This window comes from Coregonus lavaretus (genome assembly GCF_964263955.1).
Source record: "Coregonus lavaretus genome assembly, chromosome: 34".
Lineage (NCBI taxonomy): Eukaryota > Metazoa > Chordata > Actinopteri > Salmoniformes > Salmonidae > Coregonus > Coregonus lavaretus.
Window position 1 is genome coordinate 13,606,599 of NC_140021.1, and position 22,011 is coordinate 13,628,609.

The following is a 22,011-nucleotide window of genomic DNA, read 5'->3' on the forward strand; positions in this document are numbered from 1 at the left end:
CAGACAGCAGGTTTTTAAAGCCTGTCGCGCCGGTAGATAAGCGTGACACACTGTCCTAAAGGTTGTATAAGTGTGTTTCTTAATTTAGTTAACCTGAAACTAGGCTCTGTTGATGGGTGAAGTTGGGTCGCTAGACAGCAAGCAGTGGCAGGTGTGTGTCTTGTGTGTGTTTGAATGACTTGAAACTCTCATTTATTCAAGATTCCAAGTGACTAGTCTGCCACCGGCTTGAAACAAGAAAGTGTGGAAAGGTAAGATCTTTATTCTGTTTAGCACGTCTGATGTTGTTGACATGTGGAACACATTTGTGTTCTAGTGAGTGGATGAGATAGCTAGAGTTTCTGACAATGTATGAATGGACGGTAGCACCTTACAGATTATCTGATGCCTATATTTCCCTGCTTTGCTCTTTTGTCGATAATAACTATTTTCTGCTCTCTCTGTTCCTCTCCATTCATTCATCCCTGTCTCCAGAACCTCTGGGGTCTCCCCAGCCTCCAGTCTTCATCATGAGGATGATAATGTTCTTCCTGGTTGGACTTCTGGTCCATGTCATTTTCTTCATCTCCATCTTTGACATCTACTTCACGTCGCCCCTGGTCCACGGCATGGCCCCCCAGGTGTCCCCCCTGCCTCCCCCTGCCTCCCGCCTGCTGCTGGTGGTTGCAGATGGACTCAGGGCAGACAGCCTCTATAAGCCTGATGCCAATGGGTCCACCAGGGCACCTTACTTAAGGTAACTGAGCTCTTTCAGATTAACTGGCTGTATGGAAGTGTGTGTGGACTCAGATGGTTTGTGAGATGGGGGTGGGGGAGTGTGTGGAATCGGAGTGGTGTATGTGTATGCTCAGGCGCGTAGATGCATTTCTCACAGTGTGTATGTGTGTGTGTGTGTTCTGAAGGAGTGTGATGGAGGAAACAGGGAGTTGGGGTGTGTCACACACTCGTGTTCCCACTGAGTCTCGACCTGGACACGTTGCTTTGATCGCTGGCTTCTACGAAGATGTCAGCGCTGTAGCTAAAGGTCAGTGTGTGTGTGTGTGTGTTTGTTCGTGTTACTAATGGCAGTGGGCAATTCCACAGTAACAGAGTGACACTGAGACCCAAATGTTCCACTTAAAAATGTATGTATCTGCACTGTTCTTAAAGTAAATGTTATATAAATATTTTTAGTGAATAAAAAAAAGAAGTAATTGTTAAAAGTAGTCCTTGTGCATAGAGTTGTATGATTTGTTTAACTTTACAATCATTGGTTTTTGTTTGACATACACTACCAGTCAAAAGTTTGGACACACCTACTCATTCAAGGGATTTTCTTTATTTTTAAATGTTTTTACACTGTAGAATAATAGTGAAGACATCAAAACTATGAAATAACACATATAGAATCATGTAGTAACCAAAAAAGTGTTAAACAAATCAAAATATATTTTATATTTGAGATTCTTCAAATATCCACCCCTTGCCTTGATGACAGCTTTGCACACTCTTGGCATTCTCTCAACTAGCTTCACCTGGAATGCTTTTCCAACAGTCTGGAAGGAGTTCCCACATATGCTGAGCACTTGTTGGCTGCTTTTCCTGCCATCTGACTCATCCCAAACCATCTCAATTGGGTGAGGTCGGGGGATTGTGGAGGCCAGGTCATCTGATGCAGCACTCCATCACTCTCCTTCTTGGTAAAATAGCCCTTACACAGCCTGGAGGTGTGTTGGGTCATTGTCCTGTTGAAAAACAAATGATAGTCCCACTAAGCCCAAACCAGATAGGAAAGCGTATCGCTGCAGAAGGCTTTGGTAGCCATGCTGGTTAAGTGTGCCTTGAATTCTAAATAAATCACAGACAGTGTCACCAGCAAAGCACCCCCACACCATAACACCTCCTTCTCCATGCTTTACGGTGGGAACTACACATGCGGAGATCATCCGTTCACCCACACCGCGTCTCACAAAGACACGGCGGTTTGAACCAAAAATCTCAAATTTGGACTCCAGACCAAAGGACAAATTTCCACTGGTCAAACGTCCATTGCTCGTGTTTCTTGGCCCAAGCAGGTCTCTTCTTCTTATTGGTGTTCTTTAGTAGTGGTTTCTTTGCAGCAATTCGACCAAGAAGGCCTGATTCACACAGTCTCCTCTGCATAGTTGATGTTGAGATGTGTATGTTACTTGAACTCTGTGAAGCATTTATTTGGGCTGCAATTTCTGAGGCTGGTAACTCTAATGAGCTTATCCTCTGCAGCAGAGGGAATTCTGGTTCTTCCATTCCTGTGGCGGTCCTCATGAGAGCCAGTTTCATCATAGCGCTTGATGGTTTTTATGACTGCACTTGAAGAAACTTTCAAAGTTCTTGAAATGTTCAGTATTGACTGACCTTCATGTCTTAAAGTAATGATGGACTGTCATTTCTCTTTGCTTATTTGAGCTGTTCTTGCCATAATATGGACTTGGTCTTTTACCAAATAGGGCTATCTTCTGTATACCTTGTCACAACACAACTGATTGGCTCAAACGCATTAAGGAAAGAAATTCCACAAATTAACTTTTAAGAAGGCACACCTGTTAGATGAAATGCATTCCAGGTGACTACCTCATGAAGCTGGTTGAGAAAAGTGTGCAAAGCTGTCATCAAGGCAAAGGGTGGCTATTTGAAGAATCTCAAATATAAAATATATTTTGATTTGTTTAACACTTGTTTTGGTTACTACATGATTCCTATGTGTAATTTCATAGTTTTGATGTCTTCACTATTATTCTACAATGTAAAAAATTGTAAAAATAAAGAAAAACCCTTGAATGAGTAGGTGTGTCCAAACCATTGACTGGTACTGTACATTTCTAAAGTGAAAAATCTGAGTCTCACAAGGTATACTGTGGAATTTCCCTAGTGTCATAATCGTTTCTCTTTGTGTGTGTGTGTGTGTGTGTGTGTGTGTGTGTGTGTGTAGGCTGGAAGGAGAACCCAGTGGAGTTTGACTCAGTGTTCAATGAGAGCAGACACACCTGGTGTTGGGGCAGCCCTGACATCCTGCCCATGTTCGCCAAAGGTAAACAAACACATGTACAATACACAACCATTAAAATACAGGAGATACACACATACACCACCATGCACGTGTGGCTTATTAGATCGGAAATAAAATCATCCTATCTTTTCTCTCTCTCTCTCGACCCCCCCCCCCCATCGCTTTCTTTTCATCATTCTTGCCATCATCTCCATCTACACCTCTGCCCCCCTCTCCTGCAGGTGCCAGTGGGGACCATGTGTACACCCACACCTACCCAGCAGAGAGAGAGGACTTTGCCTCCACCGACGCCTCCAGACTGGACACCTGGGTCTTTGATGAAGTCAAGGTAGTTTTGATGATGAGAATAGGGTGTGTGTTAGGATATGTGTGTTTGTCTCAGCATGGGTGTACATACACTGTATCTATTTGGCTCTCTCCCCCACCTCTTCTCTCCCAGTGGTTCCTCCAGTCTGCCAGAGAGAACTCCAGTCTGATGTCCAGTCTACAGAAGGATCAGAATGTCTTCTTCCTCCACCTACTGGGCATTGACACCAATGGACATGCCCACAGACCCATGTCACAGTGAGATAAGACACCCTCTACAGACCAGAAATATCACATGTTCTAGATGTACAGGAATATACAGAATGTACAGAAACCATGTACAAACAAGTGATACATTATTCTCTAGTACCTTTAAATGAAGGACTGCAGTAGTGGGGTCTACACAATGGATGGCAGGAAACACCGACTCAATTAGACCACTAATGAACCCGTTTGATTTTGTTTCTTAAAAATCCCCTTTGTGTGCGTTGTGCTCAGGGAGTATCTAGAGAACATACGTCTGGTTGACTCAGGGGTGAAAGAGCTGGTCTCCATGGTCGAGGACTTTTTTGACAACGATGGAAGAACAGCCTATGTGTTCACCTCTGACCACGGCATGACCAACTGGGGTACGACTTCAGCTAGCTCAGAAAGGTGGTCACCATGGTAGTGAAGTAGTAGATCATTTATTGCTGTTTTTCTCCAGGCTCCCACGGTGCAGGCCACCCCTCTGAGACCCTGACCCCGTTGTTGGTGTGGGGGGCTGGGGTTCACACTGCTCAGAGAGTTACTGACCCCCAGAACTACTCAGATGGATACCTACAAGGTACAATAACTCAGTACTATTGGTGTGTGTATGTGTGTGTCTGTCCTCCTACTCTCCTCTCCTCTTTCAACTCTTCTAGAGGGGAAAAGGGAGGTCAGAGATTGTATAATTCTGTAACACTTTACTCCAACCATCAGTTGTTTTACCTGTATAAAACGGTCATAATGCTGACATAAAACAATGTGTTTGTTGGTGTTTCTCTTTCAGAATGGCAGCTGGAGGGCCTCCGCAGGGTTGATGTCAATCAGGTGAGACACCCATGTAGCCTCACAGCATCTGGCGCTGACTGATGATGTCACAACCACATATTTCCTCTGTGTGTTGAAAATAGTCCAAAAACAACAGTAATCTGTTCCGAGTCTGATGCTAGATGTGTGTTACAGGCAGACGTAGCACCACTGATGTCATCTCTTATTGGAGTACCTATCCCTCTCAACTCTGTGGTGAGTAACGCCACATGACAGTATGTCAGTAACTTTATAATACCATAATCAACAGAGACATCTCAGCGGAAATGCTGTTGTACAGAACTACTATCTGCACTGTGGTTACAGAGCTGCTCTGAGATGCAAAATAAAATATACACTACCGTTAAAAAGTTTGGGGTCACTTAGACATTTCCTTGTTTTCGAAAGAAAAGCAATTTTTTTGTCCATTAAAATAACATCAAATTGATCAGAAATACAGTGTAGACATTGTTAATGTTGTAAATGGCTATTGTAGCTGGAAACGGTTGATTTTTAATGGAATATCTACATAGGCGTACAGAGGCCCATTATGGGAAATGAAGGCTATTCCATGCGAGAAATTGCCAAGAACCTGAAGATCTCGTACAACACTGTGTACTACTCCCTTCACAGAACAGCGCAAACTGTCTCTAACCAGAATAGAAAGAGGAGTGGGAGGCCCCGGTGCCCAACTGAGCAAGAGGACAAATACATTAGAGTGTCTAGTTTGAGAAACAGACTCCTCACAGGTCCTCAACTGGCAGCTTCATTAAATAGACTCCGGGATGCTGACCTTCTAGGCAGAGTTGCAAAGAAAAAGCATATCTCAGACTGCCCATCTTAATCTTGTCTTTTTATTGGCCAGTCTGAGATATGGCTTTTTCTTTGCAACTCTGCCTAGAAGGTCGGCATCCCGGAGTCGCCTCTTCACTGTTGACGTTGAGACTGGTGTTTTGCGGGTACTATTTAATGAAGCTGCCAGTTGAGGACCTGTGAGGCATCTGTTTCTCAAACTAGACACACTAATGTATTTGTCCTCTTGCTCAGTTGGGCACCGGGGCCTCCCACTCCTCTTTCTATTCTGGTTAGAGACAGTTTGCACTGTTCTGTGAAGGGAGTAGTACACAGTGTTGTACGAGATCTTCAGTTTCTTGGCAATTTCTCGCATGGAATAGCCTTAATTTCTCAGAACAAGAATAGACTGACGAGTTTCAGAAGAAAGTTATTTGTTTCTGGCCATTATGAGCCTGTAATCGAACCCACAATTGCTGATGCTCCAGATACTCAACTAGTCTCAAGAAGGCCAGTTTTATTGCTTCTTTAATCAGCACAACAGTTTTCAGCTGTGCTAACATAATTGCAAAAGGGTATTCTAATGATCAATTAGCCTTTTTAAAACGATAAACTTGGATTAGCAAACACAACGTGCCATTGGAACACAGGACTGATGGTTGCTGATAATGGGCCTCTGTACGCCTATGTAGATATTCCATTAAAAATCAGCAGTTTCCAGCTAAAATAGCCATTTACAACATTAACAATGTCTACACTGTATTTCTGATCAATTTGATGTTATTTTAATGGACAAAATAATTGCTTTTCTTTCGAAAACTAGGACATTTCTAAGTGAACCCAAACCTTTGAACGGTAGTGTATGTGCAGACGATTAAGGTATCATCTCATGTCATATATACAGTACCTTCTCAATAGGGAGTGTGTGAAATATGGAATTGGGTATATGGTGTCTTTATTATGTTGATAAAGTGTGTGTAATATGTTTTATAACTGTCTTTTTGTGTAGGGTGTGTTACCACTGCAGTACCTGAACAACAGTGACCAGTTTAAAGCTGAGAGTATGTACTCTAATGCCATCCAGATACTGGAACAGTTTAAGGTAACATGGAGGATAACAATAATGTTGTTGTTATGATGATTATATTATACATTACATAACCAAATGTATTTGTTAAAATACCATCTCTATTCTGCTCTGTTTCCAGGTGAAGATGGCTCAGAAAAAGGAAACAACTTTATCCTTTCTCTTCACACCATACCAGTAAGTACCAACCATAGAGATATAACTACTGAATGTAATGGTAATTCTATAGTACAACTCGTATAAAGAGAGTGACATGACCAGTTGTGTGTAACTCCAGTGTGTCCTCCGGTCTGTCTGTCCCTCAGGTTGCTGACAGAGTCACGCCAGGCAGAGTTTATCAACAAGGCCAGGGTTCTGATCCAGCTAGAGGAATATGAAGAAGCTGTAAGTACACTGGATATCAAACCCCGGTTATCTGTACAACTGAATACCGTGTTAGCCCACTGAGCTAAAGCCTATGTTTTTTCTTGGGTTACGATTGTCATGATGACTGATGACAGACACTTGCTGCTAATATACTGAATGTTCTCTCATTTACCCTCTCTCTCTCTCTCACTCTTTCTCCCCCTCTTTCTCCCCACCTCTCTACCCCCTCACCTCTCTCTCTCTCTCTACCCCCTCACCTCTCTCTCTCTCTCTCTCTCTCTCTCTCTCTCTCTCTCTCTCTCTCTCTCCCCTCACCTCTCCTTCTCTCTCAGATCTCTCTGTGTAGGTCTCTGATGGGCCATGCGTTGGAGGGTCTGTCCTACTACCACACCTATGACCGGTTCTTCCTGGGCTGTAGTGTTGTGCTGGGGTTCACAGGCTGGACCTCCTACGTGGTTCTAGTTATACTGAAGACACACGCCAGTCTCAGGAGACCACCCACTGACCAGGTGACGAAACACATGCACACTCACACACTGTACATGGACGCACACATGCAGGCAGGCACACACACCTCCTATATCATTCTGACGATACTGAAGAGATGCGTTCACAATTCAAACCCTTTGTGTGTGTTGTAGGTGTCTGGTAAAACCCTGTGGTGGATGGGTGTGGGAGCAACGCTGCTGATTGGAATGTTCCTGACGATCCAGAGAAGTCCAGTTACCTACTACATCTACTGTCTACTGCCTGTCCCTGTCTGGTACTCTGTCCTCAAAGAGTGAGTACACACACACATACATACATATACACACGCACACGTTTGGTCGATGTGGATTTTAATAGAATTTTAATGAGCGTTTGATCATTTGATGATTATTCAGCTTTGAAGTGATCTGATGTTCATTCATGCTGTATGAGTTGAATGGATGAAAGGGAGGTATTTTACTTGTTCTGTGTTTATTTTGATGTTATCAACCATACAAATGTGTGTGTGTGTGTGTTTCAGGTTTGGAACTCTAACAGACCTGGTTCGTTCGTACAGTTCGCTACCACTGGGTAAATGCTTTGGCTACTTTGTCCTGGTCACATTTGGGATTGAACTTCTGGTAAGCAGCCATCATACAGTCACTATCTCACTAATGGCTCAATTCAATGTAATCTGCATTTCTACTGGAGCTCTTGTAAAAAGCTGCTTCTGTGTCTGTCTCCCCCAGGTGGTGAGTTTCTTCCATCGGGCCATGCTGACTGTAGGCCTGGGGGTTCTCTCTCTCTGGCCCCTGCTCTCTGGCCTCTACAGCAAGGCCAAGGTAAGACAAGGAGTGGCTTGTAGTTCTTAGGTAGTCTGGTCTAGCTCCTTCCCTTTTGATGTGCACAAATCTGAAAGGACTGGATAGCAAGAAATATGGCAGGAGTACAAAGCACCTGTAAAATATCTCACTCTAAATATCTCTCCCTCTCTTTCACTCTAAATATCTCTCCCTCTCTTTCACTCTAAATATCTCTCCCTCTCTTTCACTCTAAATAACTCTCTCTGTCCTCTCTCTCTCTGTCCTCTCTTTCTCACTCTCTCTCTCTCTCTCTCTCTCTCTCTCTGTAGTTTAGGTCAGTAAGCTGGGTCCTGGGTTGTTTGTTTCTGGCCACATTTCCCATGATGCCAGTTGTGGGGAGAGAACCCAACATTCACATGGTGTAAGTATTCTAACCTTTCTACAACATTACAGCAATGCTTCTTGCCACTCTTTTTTTAAAATGAGCATGATATATGTATCTTTCTTTCCTCTCTCTGTAGTACCTGTGCAGGTGTACTCTCATTGTTCATTTCCGCCTGTTACCTCTGGTCAGCACGGAAACGGACTACACTACACATGACTGACCGCTACCTCTTCATCTCCCAGGTAACGAGAGTGTGTGAATGTGTGTGTGCATGGGCGCACGTGCGTGTGTGTTAATCAGTATTGTTCCTATGTCTATAGATGCTCCATGTAGCAGTGTGTGCCTATGTGCCCACCAGCACCCACTCCAGTCTGCAGCTGAAACAGGGTCTGCCTCTCCTCAACCAGATCATCAGCTGGACTACACTGGGTGGGCACCAACTCTCTTTTTCTTTCTTTATGATAAAAGTCCTTGAAATATCTGTATGATCATCAAAATCAGGCTTATAAAGATAACTGACATCTCTCTCTCCCAGGTTCTTCTCTGTTTGTTCCTTTGTTGAGTTCTACTCGTCTGTTCCATCGTCTGCTCAGTATCTTCCTCTCCCTCACATCCACCTACCTACTACTGAGTACCGGGTAAGAGATAGTCAGGCAATGTTCAACAAGTGTAAGCTAACACTGCAGTGATTAGCCGGTATCGTACCTGTACTAATTGTTTGTGTGTGTGTCAGGTCTGAGGCTCTGTTCCCCCCAGTCCTGTCCTGGCTGATGTTTGTGTGGATCAACATGGAACAGGAAGCCATGCTCTCTCAGGGTATCTCTGGGAGACAGGAGGTATATACCTTTACGCTGTTACTGTTTTCTATTGAAGAATGGTTCTACTTGCAATGTACTTTAGTTGAATGTTCCTATTGCATGTTGATCTGGATAAGAGTGACTGCTAAATGACTGAAGCCATGTAAATATATACACAACACCCTCTATGCACTGACACTGTGTCAAGGACCAGTCTCATGTTAATCACCCTTGTCTAATACAGCTACTTCCTGGTAAACAAGGTAACCACAACTAGTCCCTCCACTTGGCACAATGCCATGGTTAATCCTCTGAGCGTAGAAGAAAACCCTATTGGTGTAGAACAGGGGTGTCAAACGTCCGGCCCGCGGGCCGGATCAGGCCCGCAAACGGGTTTAATCCGGCCCGCGAGATGATTTTGAAAAAAAAATAAAAAATAAAAAATAATAATAATTGTAAAGTATAAAAATGCGCTGCAATTTTTCTATAAAATAAACTGCTGTTCCAATTGCGTCCACTGGATGGCGCAACAGCAATTGTGTTAAGCAAGCAAACTGTTTATACCGGGGCAGAGCAAGTAGGTCAAGCACGTGCAGCCAATGAGCTACTTTGTTTTGCCCGCGATATTTATTACGGCTTCTACTTTTAACATTATGTGCTTTGGCACCCTCATTGCCCCAATATGTCTCTGTCAAAAAAGGGAAAAGTGCACGCAGAGTGCAGAGTGTTCCAAGAAAAATGGTCATCCTATTTATTCACGGAATTGAATGGGAAAGCTGTATGTTTGGTGTGTTCAGAGCATGTTGCAGTGCTGAAAGAATATAACCTTCGTCGCCACTATGTGAGTCTTCATGCCGACAAATATGACAACTTTCAAGGACAGCGGAGATGAGAGAAGGTGAATGAACTGTTGGCGGGTCTGAAGAAACAGCAGTCTGTGTTTACTCACAGCCGAGACATCAGTGACGCTGCAGTGAAAGCTAGCTACCTCATTGCTAATGAAATCGCAGTGGCTTCAAAACCATTTAGTGAGGGTGAATTTGTAAAAACATGCATGATGAAGGCAGCGGAGATTGTGTGCCCTGAAAAGCGGCAGGCTTTTGCAAATATCAGCCTGACAAGAAACACAGTTGCAGACAAGATTTCTGATCTTTCAGTGGATTTGGACAGCCAGTTGAAGCAAAAAGTAAAGTCATTTATTGCGTTTTCGGTTGCAATTGATGAAAGCACGGACATTACAGATGTTGCACAACTGGCCATTTTCATCCGCGGAGTTGATGACACATTGACCATCACCGAGGAGTTCGTGGAGTTGGTGCCGATGACAGATACAACGACAGCAGCTGATATTTTTACCGCACTCGTCGGCGCGCTGGACAGGGTCGGAGTGGACTGGTCCCGCGCTGTCAGCCTGGCTACAGATGGTGCGCCCTCAATGATCGGGAAAAAAGCAGGCGTTGTGACAAAGTTCAGAGAGAAAGTGCAATCTGCAAATGGAGGACGTGATTTTTTGACTTTTCACTGTATTTTGCACCAGGAGGCTTTGTGTTGCAAGTCATTAAAGATGGATAACGTCATGAAGGTGGTCATCCAAACTGTTAATTTCATCCGATCCAGAAGCCTGAATCACCGTCAGTTTGACAGCCTTCTCAGAGAGAAAGACCACATCTATGGCCTGCCATACCACACTGAGGTAAGATGGTTAAGCCGAGGTGCTGTGCTGAGGCGTTTCTTTGATTTACGAGAAGAAATTGAACAGTTCATGGAAGAAAAGGGCAAACCAGTGTTAGAATTTCATTCCGCAGAATGGATGCAGGACCTTGCATTTATGGTGGATGTTACAGAGCACCTGAATAACTTGAACAAACAGCTGCAAGGGCGCAACAAAGTTGTCACGCAGTATTATGACAGCATACGTTCTTTCAAGTTGAAGCTGTCATTGTGGGAGACGCAACTTGCCGGTGGTGATGCAGCTCACTTCCCCTGTCTGAAAAATGTGTGCGCGACCCAACATGTGGCAGACATGAAGCGGTTCAAAGATAAAATAACGGGACTGTTACGGGAGTTTGAGCAACGCTTTCAGATTTATGTTTATATGTTTTTATGTTGATGTGCTATTGTTTTTAATTGATTTTATTTTATTTGTATATTTAACCTATTCTTGACTCTGTGGTTCTTGCACTTGTTTGGGGAACAGGATTTCATTATTTTTATCTACATTTCTGCCTGAGAAATGACACCCTGATATAGTTCTGTGATCTGTGATATACTTCTGTGAATCACTGAGGCATTGTGTTCTTTGTCCTCAGAACTTTCAAATAACTTGAGGTGTTTTATGATTAATAGTGATGTTGTGCTTTTGGACACTGTCCTCAGGCTCCAGCTTTATGTTTATATGTTTTTATGTTGATGTGCTATTGTTTTTAATTTATTTTATTTGTATATTTAACCTATTCTTGACTCTGTGGTTCTTGCACTTGTTTGGGGAACAGGATTTCATTCTTTTTATCTACATTTCTGCCTGAGAAATGACACCCTGATATAGTTCTGTGATCTGTGAAACAGTTCTGTTAATCACTGAGGCATTGTGTGTTTGTGTGTTCTTTTTCTTTAGAATTTTCAAATAAACTTGACGTGTTTTATGATTAATAGTGATGTTGTGCTTGTACTATTTTGGACACACTGTCCTCAGGCTCCAGCTTTATGTTGTATGTTGATCGTATTAAAACAAAGAAAACAATCTGAAGTTGTTGTTTTTAAGTTATATATACCATGACTTTTCCGGTCCGGCCCACTTGGGAATAGATTTTCCTCCATGTGGCCCCTGAGCTAAAATGAGTTTGACACCCCTGGTGTAGAATGTCGGGTATAGCATTATACGATGCAGTGTTACACTGTATCAAGTCATTGTGTCTTTATTATGAAATAGGTTTGTGTCATTGTTTTTCAGCTGTCCACCCTTGACTTCTCTGAAAACATTGACATCACCAAGATCAGACAACTAAAGCTGGATGACATCAGAAGATCCTACTTCTTTGTATCCTTTTCCTTGGTGACACTGCTATGACTGCTATGACTGTTAATGACCTATAGGTGGCGCTAGTTTAACCCTGGTGATAGTTGTCCCTATCTGATGTAGTTGCTGTCTGAGCTGGCTAAAGAAGAAGAACCGTGCTATCTGGTCACATTGGTTTTTAAGCACAAACCCTAACATCAACTTTAACTTGACCTTATGCAAACAAATATAATTTTGACCGTCTCTCTCTAAACCACTGGCTATTCTGTAAAACCACTGTCTGGTTCCTTGACATTAGCCTTTCAGGTTTTCTTCATAATTACAGCCTTCTTTGGTACAGGGAACATAGCATCCATTAACAGGTATTGTATGGTGGAGACTGGGGCTGGTTGGTTTTCACATTTACATTCTTTCTTTCTCTCTTTTCCCTCCCTCTCTCTCTCTCTGACCTCTGAAACCCCTCTTGTCTTTCTCTGGGTTCTATTTTTCTCTCTCTACTCTTCCTCTTTCTTCTTGCCTTCCTTCTCTCCCTCTACTCTCCTTTTCCCCTCTCTCTCTCTCTCTTCCTCTCTCTCTGTCTCTTCCTCTCTCTCTGTCTCTTCCTCTCTTCCTCGCTCTCCCTCTACTCACTCTCCCTCTACTCTCTCCCTCTCGCTCTCCCTCTACTCTCTCCCTCTCGCTCTCCCTCTCTCCCTCTACTCTCTCTCGCTCTCCCTCTACACTCTCTCTCTCCCTCTCCCTCTCTCTCTCTCTACTCTTTCTCCCTCTCGCTCTCACTCTACTCTCTCCCTCTCGCTCTCTCTCTTTCTGTTGCTCTTCCTCTACACACTCTCTCTCTCTCAATTCAATTCAAGGGGCTTTATTGGCATGGGAAACATATGTTTACATTGCCAAAGCAAATGAAATGGATAAACAAAAGTGAAACAAACAATAAAAAGTTAACATTAAATATTACTCACAAAAGTTCCAAAAGAATAAAGACATGTCATATGTCTATATAGAGTGTTGTAATGATGTGCAAATAGTTACAATGGTGTTTGTTCTTCACTGGTTGCCCTTTTCTTGTGGCAACAGGTCACACATCTTGCTGCTGTGATTGCACACTGTGATATTTCCCCCAATAGATATGGGATTTGTTTTTGAATTATTTGTGGGTCTGTAATCTAAGGGAAATATTTGTCTCTAATATGGTCATACATTTGGCAGAAGGTTAGGAAGTGTAGCTCAGTTTCCACATCATTTTGTGGGCAGTGTGCACATAGCCTGTCTTCTCTTGAGAGCCAGGTCTGCCTACGGCGGCCTTTCTCAATAGCAAGGCTATGCTCACTGAGTCTGTACATAGTCAAAGCTTTCCTTAATTTTGGGTCAGTCACGGTGGTCAGGTATTCTGCCACTGTGTACTCTCTGTTTAGGGCCAAATAGCATTCTAGTTTGCTCAATTTTTTTGTTAATTCTTTCCAATGTGTCAAGTAATTATCTTTTTATTTTCTCATGATTCGGTTGGGTCTAATTGAGTTGCTGTCCTGGGGCTCTGTGGGGTCTGTTTGTGTTTGTGAACAGAGCGCCAGGACCAGCTTGCTTAGGGGACTCTTCTCCAGGTTCATCTCTCTGTAGGTGATGGCTTTGTTATGGAAGGTTTGGGAATCACTTCCTTTTAGGTGGTTCTAGAATTTAACAGCTCTTTTCTAGATTTGGATAATTAGCGGGTATCGGCCTAATTCTGCTCTGCATGCATTATTTGATGTTTTACGTTGTACACTGAGGATATTTTTGCAGAATTCTGCATGCAGAGTCTCAATTCGGTGTTTGTCCCATTTTGTGAATTATTGGTTGGTGAGTGGACCCCAGACCTCACAACCATAAAGGGCAATGGGTTATATAACTGATTCATGTATTTTTAGCTAGATCCTAATTGGTATGTCAAATTCTATGTTCCTTTTGATGTTTTTTGATGTTCTCTCTATCTCTTTCTCTTCTCTCTGTAGTTTTGATCCAGCCTCAGTGTACTGCTTCCTCACTGTCTTCAACCCCTTTATCATGGGAGGCCTGATGATGTGGAAGGTACCGCAGCCTACACACAAACACACACACACGCACTACAATGTCATACTAATGAAGATACAGTTGAAGTCGGAAGTTTACATACACTTAGGTTGGAGTCATTTAAACTTGTTTTTCAACCACTCCACAAATTTCTTTTTAACAAACTATAGCTTTGGCAAGACGGTTAGGACATCTACTTTGTGCATGACACAAATAATTTTTCAAACAATTGTTTACAGACAGATTATTTCACTTATAATTCACTGTATCACAATTCCAGTGGGTCAGAAGTTTACATACACTAAGTTGACTGTGCCTTTAAACAGCTTGGAAAATTCCAGAAAATGATGTCATGGCTTTAGAAGCTTCTGATAGGCTAATTTACATAATTTGAGTCAATTGGAGGTGTACCTGTGGATGTATTTCAAGGCCTACCTTCAAACTAAGTGCCTCTTTGCTTGACATCATGGGAAAATCAAAATAAATCAGCCAAGACCTCAGAAAAATAATTGTAGTCTGGTTCATCCTTGGGAGCAATTTCCAAACGCCTGAAGGTACCACGTTCATCTGTACAAACAATAGTACGCAAGTATAAACACCATGGGACCACGCAGCCGTCATACCGCTCAGGAAGGAGACGCATTCTGTCTCCTAGAGATGAACGTACTTTGGTGTGAAAAGTGCAAATCAATCCCAGAACAACAGCAAAGGACCTTGTGAAGATGCTGGAGGAAACCTTTACAAAAGTATCTATATCCACAGTAAAACGAGTCCTATATCGACATAACCTGAAAGGCCGCTCAGCAAGGAAGAAGCCACTGCTCCAAAATCGCCATAAAAAAGCCAGACTACGGTTTGCAACTGCACATGGGGACAAAGATCGTACTTTTTTGAGAAATGTCCTCTAGTCTGATGAAACAGAAATATAACTGTTTGGCCATAATGACCATCGTTATGTTTGGAGGAAAAAGGTGGTAGCTTGCAAGCCGAAGAACACCATCCCAACCGTGAAGCACGGGGGTGGCAGCATCATGCTGTGGGGGTGCTTTGCTGTAGGAGGGACTGGTGCACTTCACAAAATAGATGGCATCATGAGGAAGGAAAATTATGTGGATATATTGAAGCAACATCTCAAGACATCAGTCAGGAAGTTAAAGCTTGTTCGCAAATTGGTCTTCCAAATGGACAATGACCCCAAGCATACTTCCAAAGTTGTGGCAAAATGGCTTAAGGACAACAAAGTCAAGGTATTGGAGTGGCCATCACAAAGCCCTGACCTCAATCCTATAGAACATTTGTGGGCAGAACTGAAAAAGCATGTGCGAGCAAGGAGGCCTACAAACCTGACTCAGTTACACCAGCTCTGTCAGGAGGAATGGGCCAAAATTCACCCAACTTATTGTGGGAAGCTTGTGGAAGGCTACCCGAAACGTTTGACCCAAGTTAAACAATTTAAAGGCAATGCTACCAAATACTAATTGAGTGTTTGTAAACTTCTGACCCACTGGGAATGTGATGAAATAAATAAAAGCTGAAATAAATAATTATTTCTATTATTATTCTGACATAAAAAATAAAGTGGTGATCCTAACTTTAAATGTATTTGGCTAAGGTGTATGTTAACTTCCGACTTCAACTGTATGTTAAAAGGAAACAATGCTCTACTCATAATGGTGTCAAAGAGATGATGGTAAACCACAACTATTCTAACAACAGTTGTAGGTTACATTAGTTTAGGTCTACATACTGGTCTGCGCACACAATATGCGTCTTAATGGATTCTAGTATTGTCTGGTAGTCTCTCACTCAACTCACTGAGTGACATATTGACAGAGCAAAAATACAGATATCTTCAACAAAAATGATCACAACTTTGCAAATACAAAAAAAATTGTTGTGTTGTAACCTCCCTACATTGCCTAACAGAGTGAAGGTGATACTGTTGTTGTTTCAGGTGATAATCCCATTCATCATTGTTATGTGTACATTTGAAACCATCCAGGTCTCTACACAACTTTCCTCCAGAAGGTAGGTTATTTAGCTTGGTTCCATCATGTGAAAATCAAGTACACATACAGAAGACATACAGTATTTTGAGAAATTAGCTCATGAGGCCATTATTGAATTAATAATTCAATTTTCTCTTCTTTTGTTTCCAGTCTGTTCCTCATCGTCCTGGTGATTTCTGACCTGATGGCTCTGGTAAGGGATGAGACAGCTATTAGCAATATGGTCTCCTCTGGTAAGGAACTAGACAGCTATTAGCAATATGGTCTCCTCTGGTAAGGAACTAGACAGCTATTAGCAATATGGTCTCTGGTAAGGAACTAGACAGCTATTAGCAATATGGTCTCCTCTGGTAAGGAACTAGACAGCTATTAGCAATATGGTCTCCTCTGGTAAGGAACTAGACAGCTATTAGCAATATGGTCTCCTCTGGTAAGGAACTAGACAGCTATTAGCAATATGGTCTCCTCTGGTAAGGAACTAGACAGCTATTAGCAATATGGTCTCCTCTGGTAAGGAACTAGACAGCTATTAGCAATATGGTTGCCTTTGGTAAGGAATGGGACAGATATTAGCAATATGGTTGCCTTTGGTAAGGAATGGGACAGATATTAGCAATATGGTTGCCTTTGGTAAGGAATGGGACAGATATTAGCAATATGGTTGCCTTTGGTAAGGAATGGGACAGATATTAGCAATATGGTTGCCTCTGATAAACTGGAAATTTCACCATATTCTCCAATCAACTATTTCTCTCACTACCTCGCTCTCCTCTCTTTCTCTCTCCATCCCTCTCTTCTCTCCTCTTTTTCTCCAGCATTTCTTCTTCCTAGTGCAGGACTATGGGAGCTGGCTGGACATTGGCACCAGGTAGGACCCAGCAGAGAGAGAGGTTTTGCATGTCTTATGGCTCATTATAAACTGTGTGGTTTGAGTCCTGAATGCTGATTGGCTGAAAGCCGTGGTATATCAGACCGTATACCATGGGTATGACATTTATTTTGACTCTTTTAATTACATTGGTAACCAGTTTATAATAGCAATAAGGCATCTCGGGGGTTTGTGGTATATGGCCAATATACCACGGCTAAAGGCTGTATCCAGGAACTCTGTGTTGAGTCTTGCTTAAGAACAGCCCGTAGCCGTGGTATACTGGCCATATACAGTGCATTCGGAAAGTACACAGACCCCTTGACTTTTTCCAAATTGTGTTACGTTACAGCCTTATTCTAAAATTGATTAAATTGTTTTTTTCCTTTCATCAATCTACACACAATACCCTATAATGACAAAGCAAAAACAGGTTTTTAGATTTTGTATAAAAAAAAAAAAAAAATAACGGAAATATCACATTTACATAAGTATTCAGACCCTTTACTCACTACTTTGTTGAAGCACCTTTGGCAGCGATTACAGCCTCGAGTCTTCTTGGGAATGACGCTACAAGTTGGCACACCTGTATTTGGGAAGTTTCTCCCATTCTTCTCTGCAGATCCTCTCAAGCTCTGTCAGGTTGGATGGAGAATGTCACTGCACAGCTATTTTCAGATCTCTCCAGAGATGTTTGATTGGGTTCAAGTCCGGGCTCTGGCTGGGCCACTCAAGGACATTCAGAGACTTGTCCCGAAGCCACTCCTGTGTTGTCTTGGCTGTGTGCTTAGGGTCGTTGTTCTGTTGGAAGGTGAACCTGCGCCCCAGTCTGAGGTCCTGAGCGCTCTGAGCAGGTTTTCATCAGGGATCTCTCTGTACTTTGCTCCGTTCATCTTTCCCTCGATCCTGACTAGTCTCCCAGTCCCTGCCGCTGAAAAACATCCCTACAGCATGATGCTGCCACCACCATACTTCACCGTAGGGATGGTTCCAGGTTTCCTCCAGACGTGATGCTTGGCATTCAGGCCAAACAGGTCAATCTTGATTTCATCAGACCAAAGAATCTTGTTTCTCATGATCTGAGAGTCCTTTAGGTGCCTTTTGGAAAACTCCAAGCGGGCTGTATGTGCCTTTTACTAAGGAGTGGCTTCCGTCTGGCCACTCTACCATAAAGGCCTGATTGGTGGAGTGCTGCAGAGAAGTTTGTCCTTCTGGAGGGTTCTGCCATCTCCACAGAGGAACTCTGTAGCTTTGTCAGAGTGACCATCGGGTTCTTGGTCACATCCCTGACCAAGGCCCTTCTCCCTCGATTGCTCAGTTTGGCCGGGCGGCTAACTCTAGGAAGAGTCTTGGTGGTTCCTAACTTCTTCCATTTTAGAATGATGGAGGCCACTGTGTTCTTGGGGACCTTCAATGCTGCAGAAATGTTTCTGTACCCTTCCCCAGTTCTGTGCCTCGACACGATCCTGTCTCGGAGCTCTACGGACAATTCCTTGACCTCATGGCTAGGTTTTTGCTCTGACATGCACTGTCAACTGTGGGACCTTATATAGACAGGTGGGTGCCTTTCCAAATCATGTCCAATCAATTGAATTTACCATTTACGTCATTTAGCAGACGCTCTTATCCAGAGCGACTTACAAATTGGCCTATAGCCAGTGGGATAACCACTTTACAATTTTTTTTAAATATATATATATATATATATTTTTTTTCACATGGGGGGGGGTAGAAGGATTACTTTATCCTATCCCAGGTATTCCTTAAAGAGGTGGGGTTTCAAATGTCTCCGGAAGGTGGTGAGTGACTCCGCTGTCCTGGCGTCGTGAGGGAGCTTGTTCCACCATTGGGGTGCCAGAGCAGCGAACAGTTTTGACTGGGCTGAGCGGGAACTATGCTTCCGCAGACGTAGGGGAGCCAGCAGGCCAGAGGTGGATGAACGCAATGCCCTCGTTTGGGTGTAGGGACTGATCAGAGCCTGAAGGTACGGAGGTGCCGTTCCCCTCACAGCTCCATAGGCAAGCACCATGGTCTTGTAACAGATGCGAGCTTCAACTGGAAGCCAGTGGAGTGTGCGGAGGAGCGGGGTGACGTGAGAGAACTTGGGAAGGTTGAACACCAGACGGGCTGCGGCATTCTGGATGAGTTGTAGGGGTTTATTGGCACAGGCAGGGAGCCCAGCCAACAGCGAGTTGCAGTAATCCAGACGGGAGATGACAAGTGCCTGGATTAGGACCTGTGCCGCTTCCTGTGTAAGGCAGGGTCGTACTCTCCGAATGTTGTAGAGCATGAACCTGCAGGATCGGGTCACCGCCTTGATGTTAGCGGAGAACGACAGGGTGTTGTCCAGGGTCACGCCAAGGCTCTTCGCACTCTGGGAGGAGGACACAACGGAGTTGTCAACCGTGATGGCGAGATCATGGAACGGGCAGTCCTTCCCCGGGAGGAAGAGCAGCTCCGTCTTGCCAAGGTTCAGCTTGAGGTGGTGATCCGTCATCCATACTGATATGTCTGCCAGACATGCAGAGATGTGATTCGCCACCTGGTTATCAGAAGGGGGAAAGGAGAAGATTAGTTGTGTATCGTCAGCGTAGCAATGATAGGAGAGGCCATGTGAGGATATGACAGAGCCAAGTGACTTGGTGTATAGCGAGAATAGGAGAGGGCCTAGAACTGAGCCCTGGGGGACACCAGTGGTGAGAGCACGTGGTGCGGAGACAGCTTCTCGCCACGCCACTTGGTAGGAGCGACCGGTCAGGTAGGACGCAATCCAAGAGTGAGCCGCGCCGGAGATGCCCAGCTTGGAGAGGGTGGAGAGGAGGATCTGATGGTTCACAGTATCAAAGGCAGCAGACAGGTCTAGAAGGACAAGAGCAGAGGAGAGAGAGTTAGCTTTAGCAGTGCGGAGAGCCTCCGTGACACAGAGAAGAGCAGTCTCAGTTGAATGACCAGTCCTGAAACCTGACTGGTTTGGATCAAGAAGGTCATTCTGAGAGAGATAGAGTGGACTCCAAGTTGTAGAAACATCTCAAGGATGATCAATGGAAACAGGATGCACCTGAGCTCAATTTCGAGTCTTATAGCAAAGGGTCTGAATACTTATGTAAATAAGGTATTTCTAAAAACCTGTTTTTGCTTTGTCATTATAGGGTATTGTGTGTTGATTGATGAGGAAAAAATGTAATCTAATCCATTTTAGAATAAGGCTGTAACGAAACAATGTGAAAAAAGTCAAGGGGTCTGAATAATTTCACAATGCACTGTACCACACCTCCTTGGGCCTTATTGCTTAATTAGCCCATGCTGTCAGAGGAGGCTAGTGGGCGGAGATATAGGAGTACAGGCTCATTATAACGAATGGAAATGTGTTTGATACCTCTCCATTCATTCCATTTCAGCCATTACAACGAGCCCGTCCTCCTATATCTCTGCCCACCAGCAACCACACACACACATCCTTACCATATATATCTCTCTGTCCAGCATCAGCCACTATGTGATTGTGATGTCCATGACCATTTTCCTGATGCTGCTCAGTCTGATGACCCACATCCTCACCTCCAGGAGAGTCTCTCTGTGGAAGACACGCAAGATGCACTTCCCCTGAACACTATCTCTCTCTCTCTCTGTGTGTGTGTTAGTCTGTCTGTGCCTGTCTGTGTGTGTGTGTGCATGCGTGTTTGAGTTTTTATCATGCCTATTTATTAACATTCTCGATTAGATTTACCTGAAGTGCACAATTATGCAAAGCAAGATGCTGTTGGACTAACTTTTGATGTGCACTGGAATTGTATTACTGTAGAGGTCTACATTAAAACTGTGGCTTATTAAAGTGAGTGTAGCAAAAACGTAACCACATGTAATATATGGCGTTATTCCCGTAAAACTTCAATTAAACACAGTCTCAAATAGCTGCCTGTCCCTTTTGAGTAGCCGGGGAACGGCACACATTTCAGCAAATTAACACCTGTTTCAAATAAATGCTGGGTCTAAATGAAATTGTTTACAAGGTTACCATGCATTGCCATTAATTGTTTACGAGGTTTAATGTTTGATTTGTTAAATTTCACAAATCCTGTAATGACTCGAAAAAATTATGGCAATCATCCATTTTTATCGCCAGTAATAAGCTGGTAGCCATTGGCTGCGAAAAGCTGAGAACTGCTAGCTAACTGGCAACCACAAAAAGTCAACAACTTCGGGAGTACAGACCCCCAGAAATTGGCAGTAAGAACTGCCGAAAATGCACAGTCAAAGAGGAGAATAATTATAGGTATTCTGGCAAGGGTCTTTGGGGGAAGAAATACAGTTGAAGTCGGAAGTTTACATACACCTTGGCCAAATACATTTTACCTCAGTTTTTCACAATTCCTGACATTTAATCCTAGTAAGAATTCCCTGTCTTAGGTCAGTTAGGATCACCACTTTATTTTAAGAATGTGAAATGTCAGAATAATAGTAGAGAGAATTATTTATTTCAGCTTTTATTTCTTTTATCACATTCCCAGTGGGTCAGAAGTTTACAAACACTCAATTAGTATTTGGTAGCATTGCCTTTAAATTGTTTAACTTGGGTCAAATGTTTCGGGTAGCCTTCCACAAGCTTCCCACAATAAGTTGGGTGAATTTTGGCCCATTCCTCCTGACAGAGCTGGTGTAACTGAGTCAGGTTTGTAGGCCTCCTTGCTTGCACACGGTTGTTCAGTTCTGCCCACATATTTTCTATAGGATTGAGGTCAGGGCTTTGTGATGGCCACTCCAATACCTTGACTTTGTTGTCCTTAAGCCATTTTGCCACAACTTTGGAAGTATGCTTGGGGTCATTGTCCATTTGGAAGACCTATTTGCGAACAAGCTTTAACTTCCTGACTGATGTTTTGAGATGTTGCTTCAATATATATCCACATAATTTTCCTTCCTCATGATGCCATCTATTTTGTGAAGTGCACCAGTCCCTCCTGCAGCAAAGCACCCCCACAGCATGATGCTGCCA

The 22,011-nt window shown here is 43.3% G+C and overlaps 1 protein-coding gene across 1 annotated transcript; it reads left to right on the plus strand.

Moving 5' to 3' along the window:
- Nucleotides 1-190: 190 nt before the first annotated feature.
- On the plus strand, nt 191-20,869 carry pign (phosphatidylinositol glycan anchor biosynthesis, class N). The gene is made up of 29 exons (XM_084152037.1): nt 191-251; nt 475-736; nt 903-1,024; nt 2,948-3,046; nt 3,247-3,353; nt 3,465-3,589; nt 3,830-3,960; nt 4,038-4,157; nt 4,365-4,405; nt 4,541-4,600; nt 6,186-6,278; nt 6,385-6,440; nt 6,569-6,647; nt 6,962-7,138; nt 7,271-7,410; nt 7,639-7,738; nt 7,847-7,939; nt 8,230-8,321; nt 8,422-8,527; nt 8,606-8,714; nt 8,821-8,923; nt 9,019-9,121; nt 12,033-12,119; nt 12,405-12,460; nt 14,084-14,159; nt 16,096-16,169; nt 16,301-16,343; nt 16,966-17,018; nt 20,502-20,869. Exons 2-29 carry the CDS (start codon nt 510-512, stop codon nt 20,623-20,625), a joined length of 2,796 nt encoding a protein of 931 aa, XP_084008163.1. The 5' UTR covers nt 191-251; nt 475-509; the 3' UTR covers nt 20,626-20,869.
- The last annotated feature ends 1,142 nt before the right edge of the window (nt 20,870-22,011 follow it).

What these genes read in the sequence shown, in the direction of transcription:
- pign (XM_084152037.1), top strand. Translation starts at nt 510, where the DNA reads ATGAGGATGATAATGTTCTTCCTGGTTGGACTTCTGGTCCATGTCATT. An exon ending in GAGGCCTGATGATGTGGAAG is followed by an intron (nt 14,160 to 16,095) that starts GTACCGCAGCCT and finishes TTGTTGTTTCAG; the next exon opens with GTGATAATCCCATTCATCAT. An exon ending in TGGCTGGACATTGGCACCAG is followed by an intron (nt 17,019 to 20,501) that starts GTAGGACCCAGC and finishes CTCTCTGTCCAG; the next exon opens with CATCAGCCACTATGTGATTG.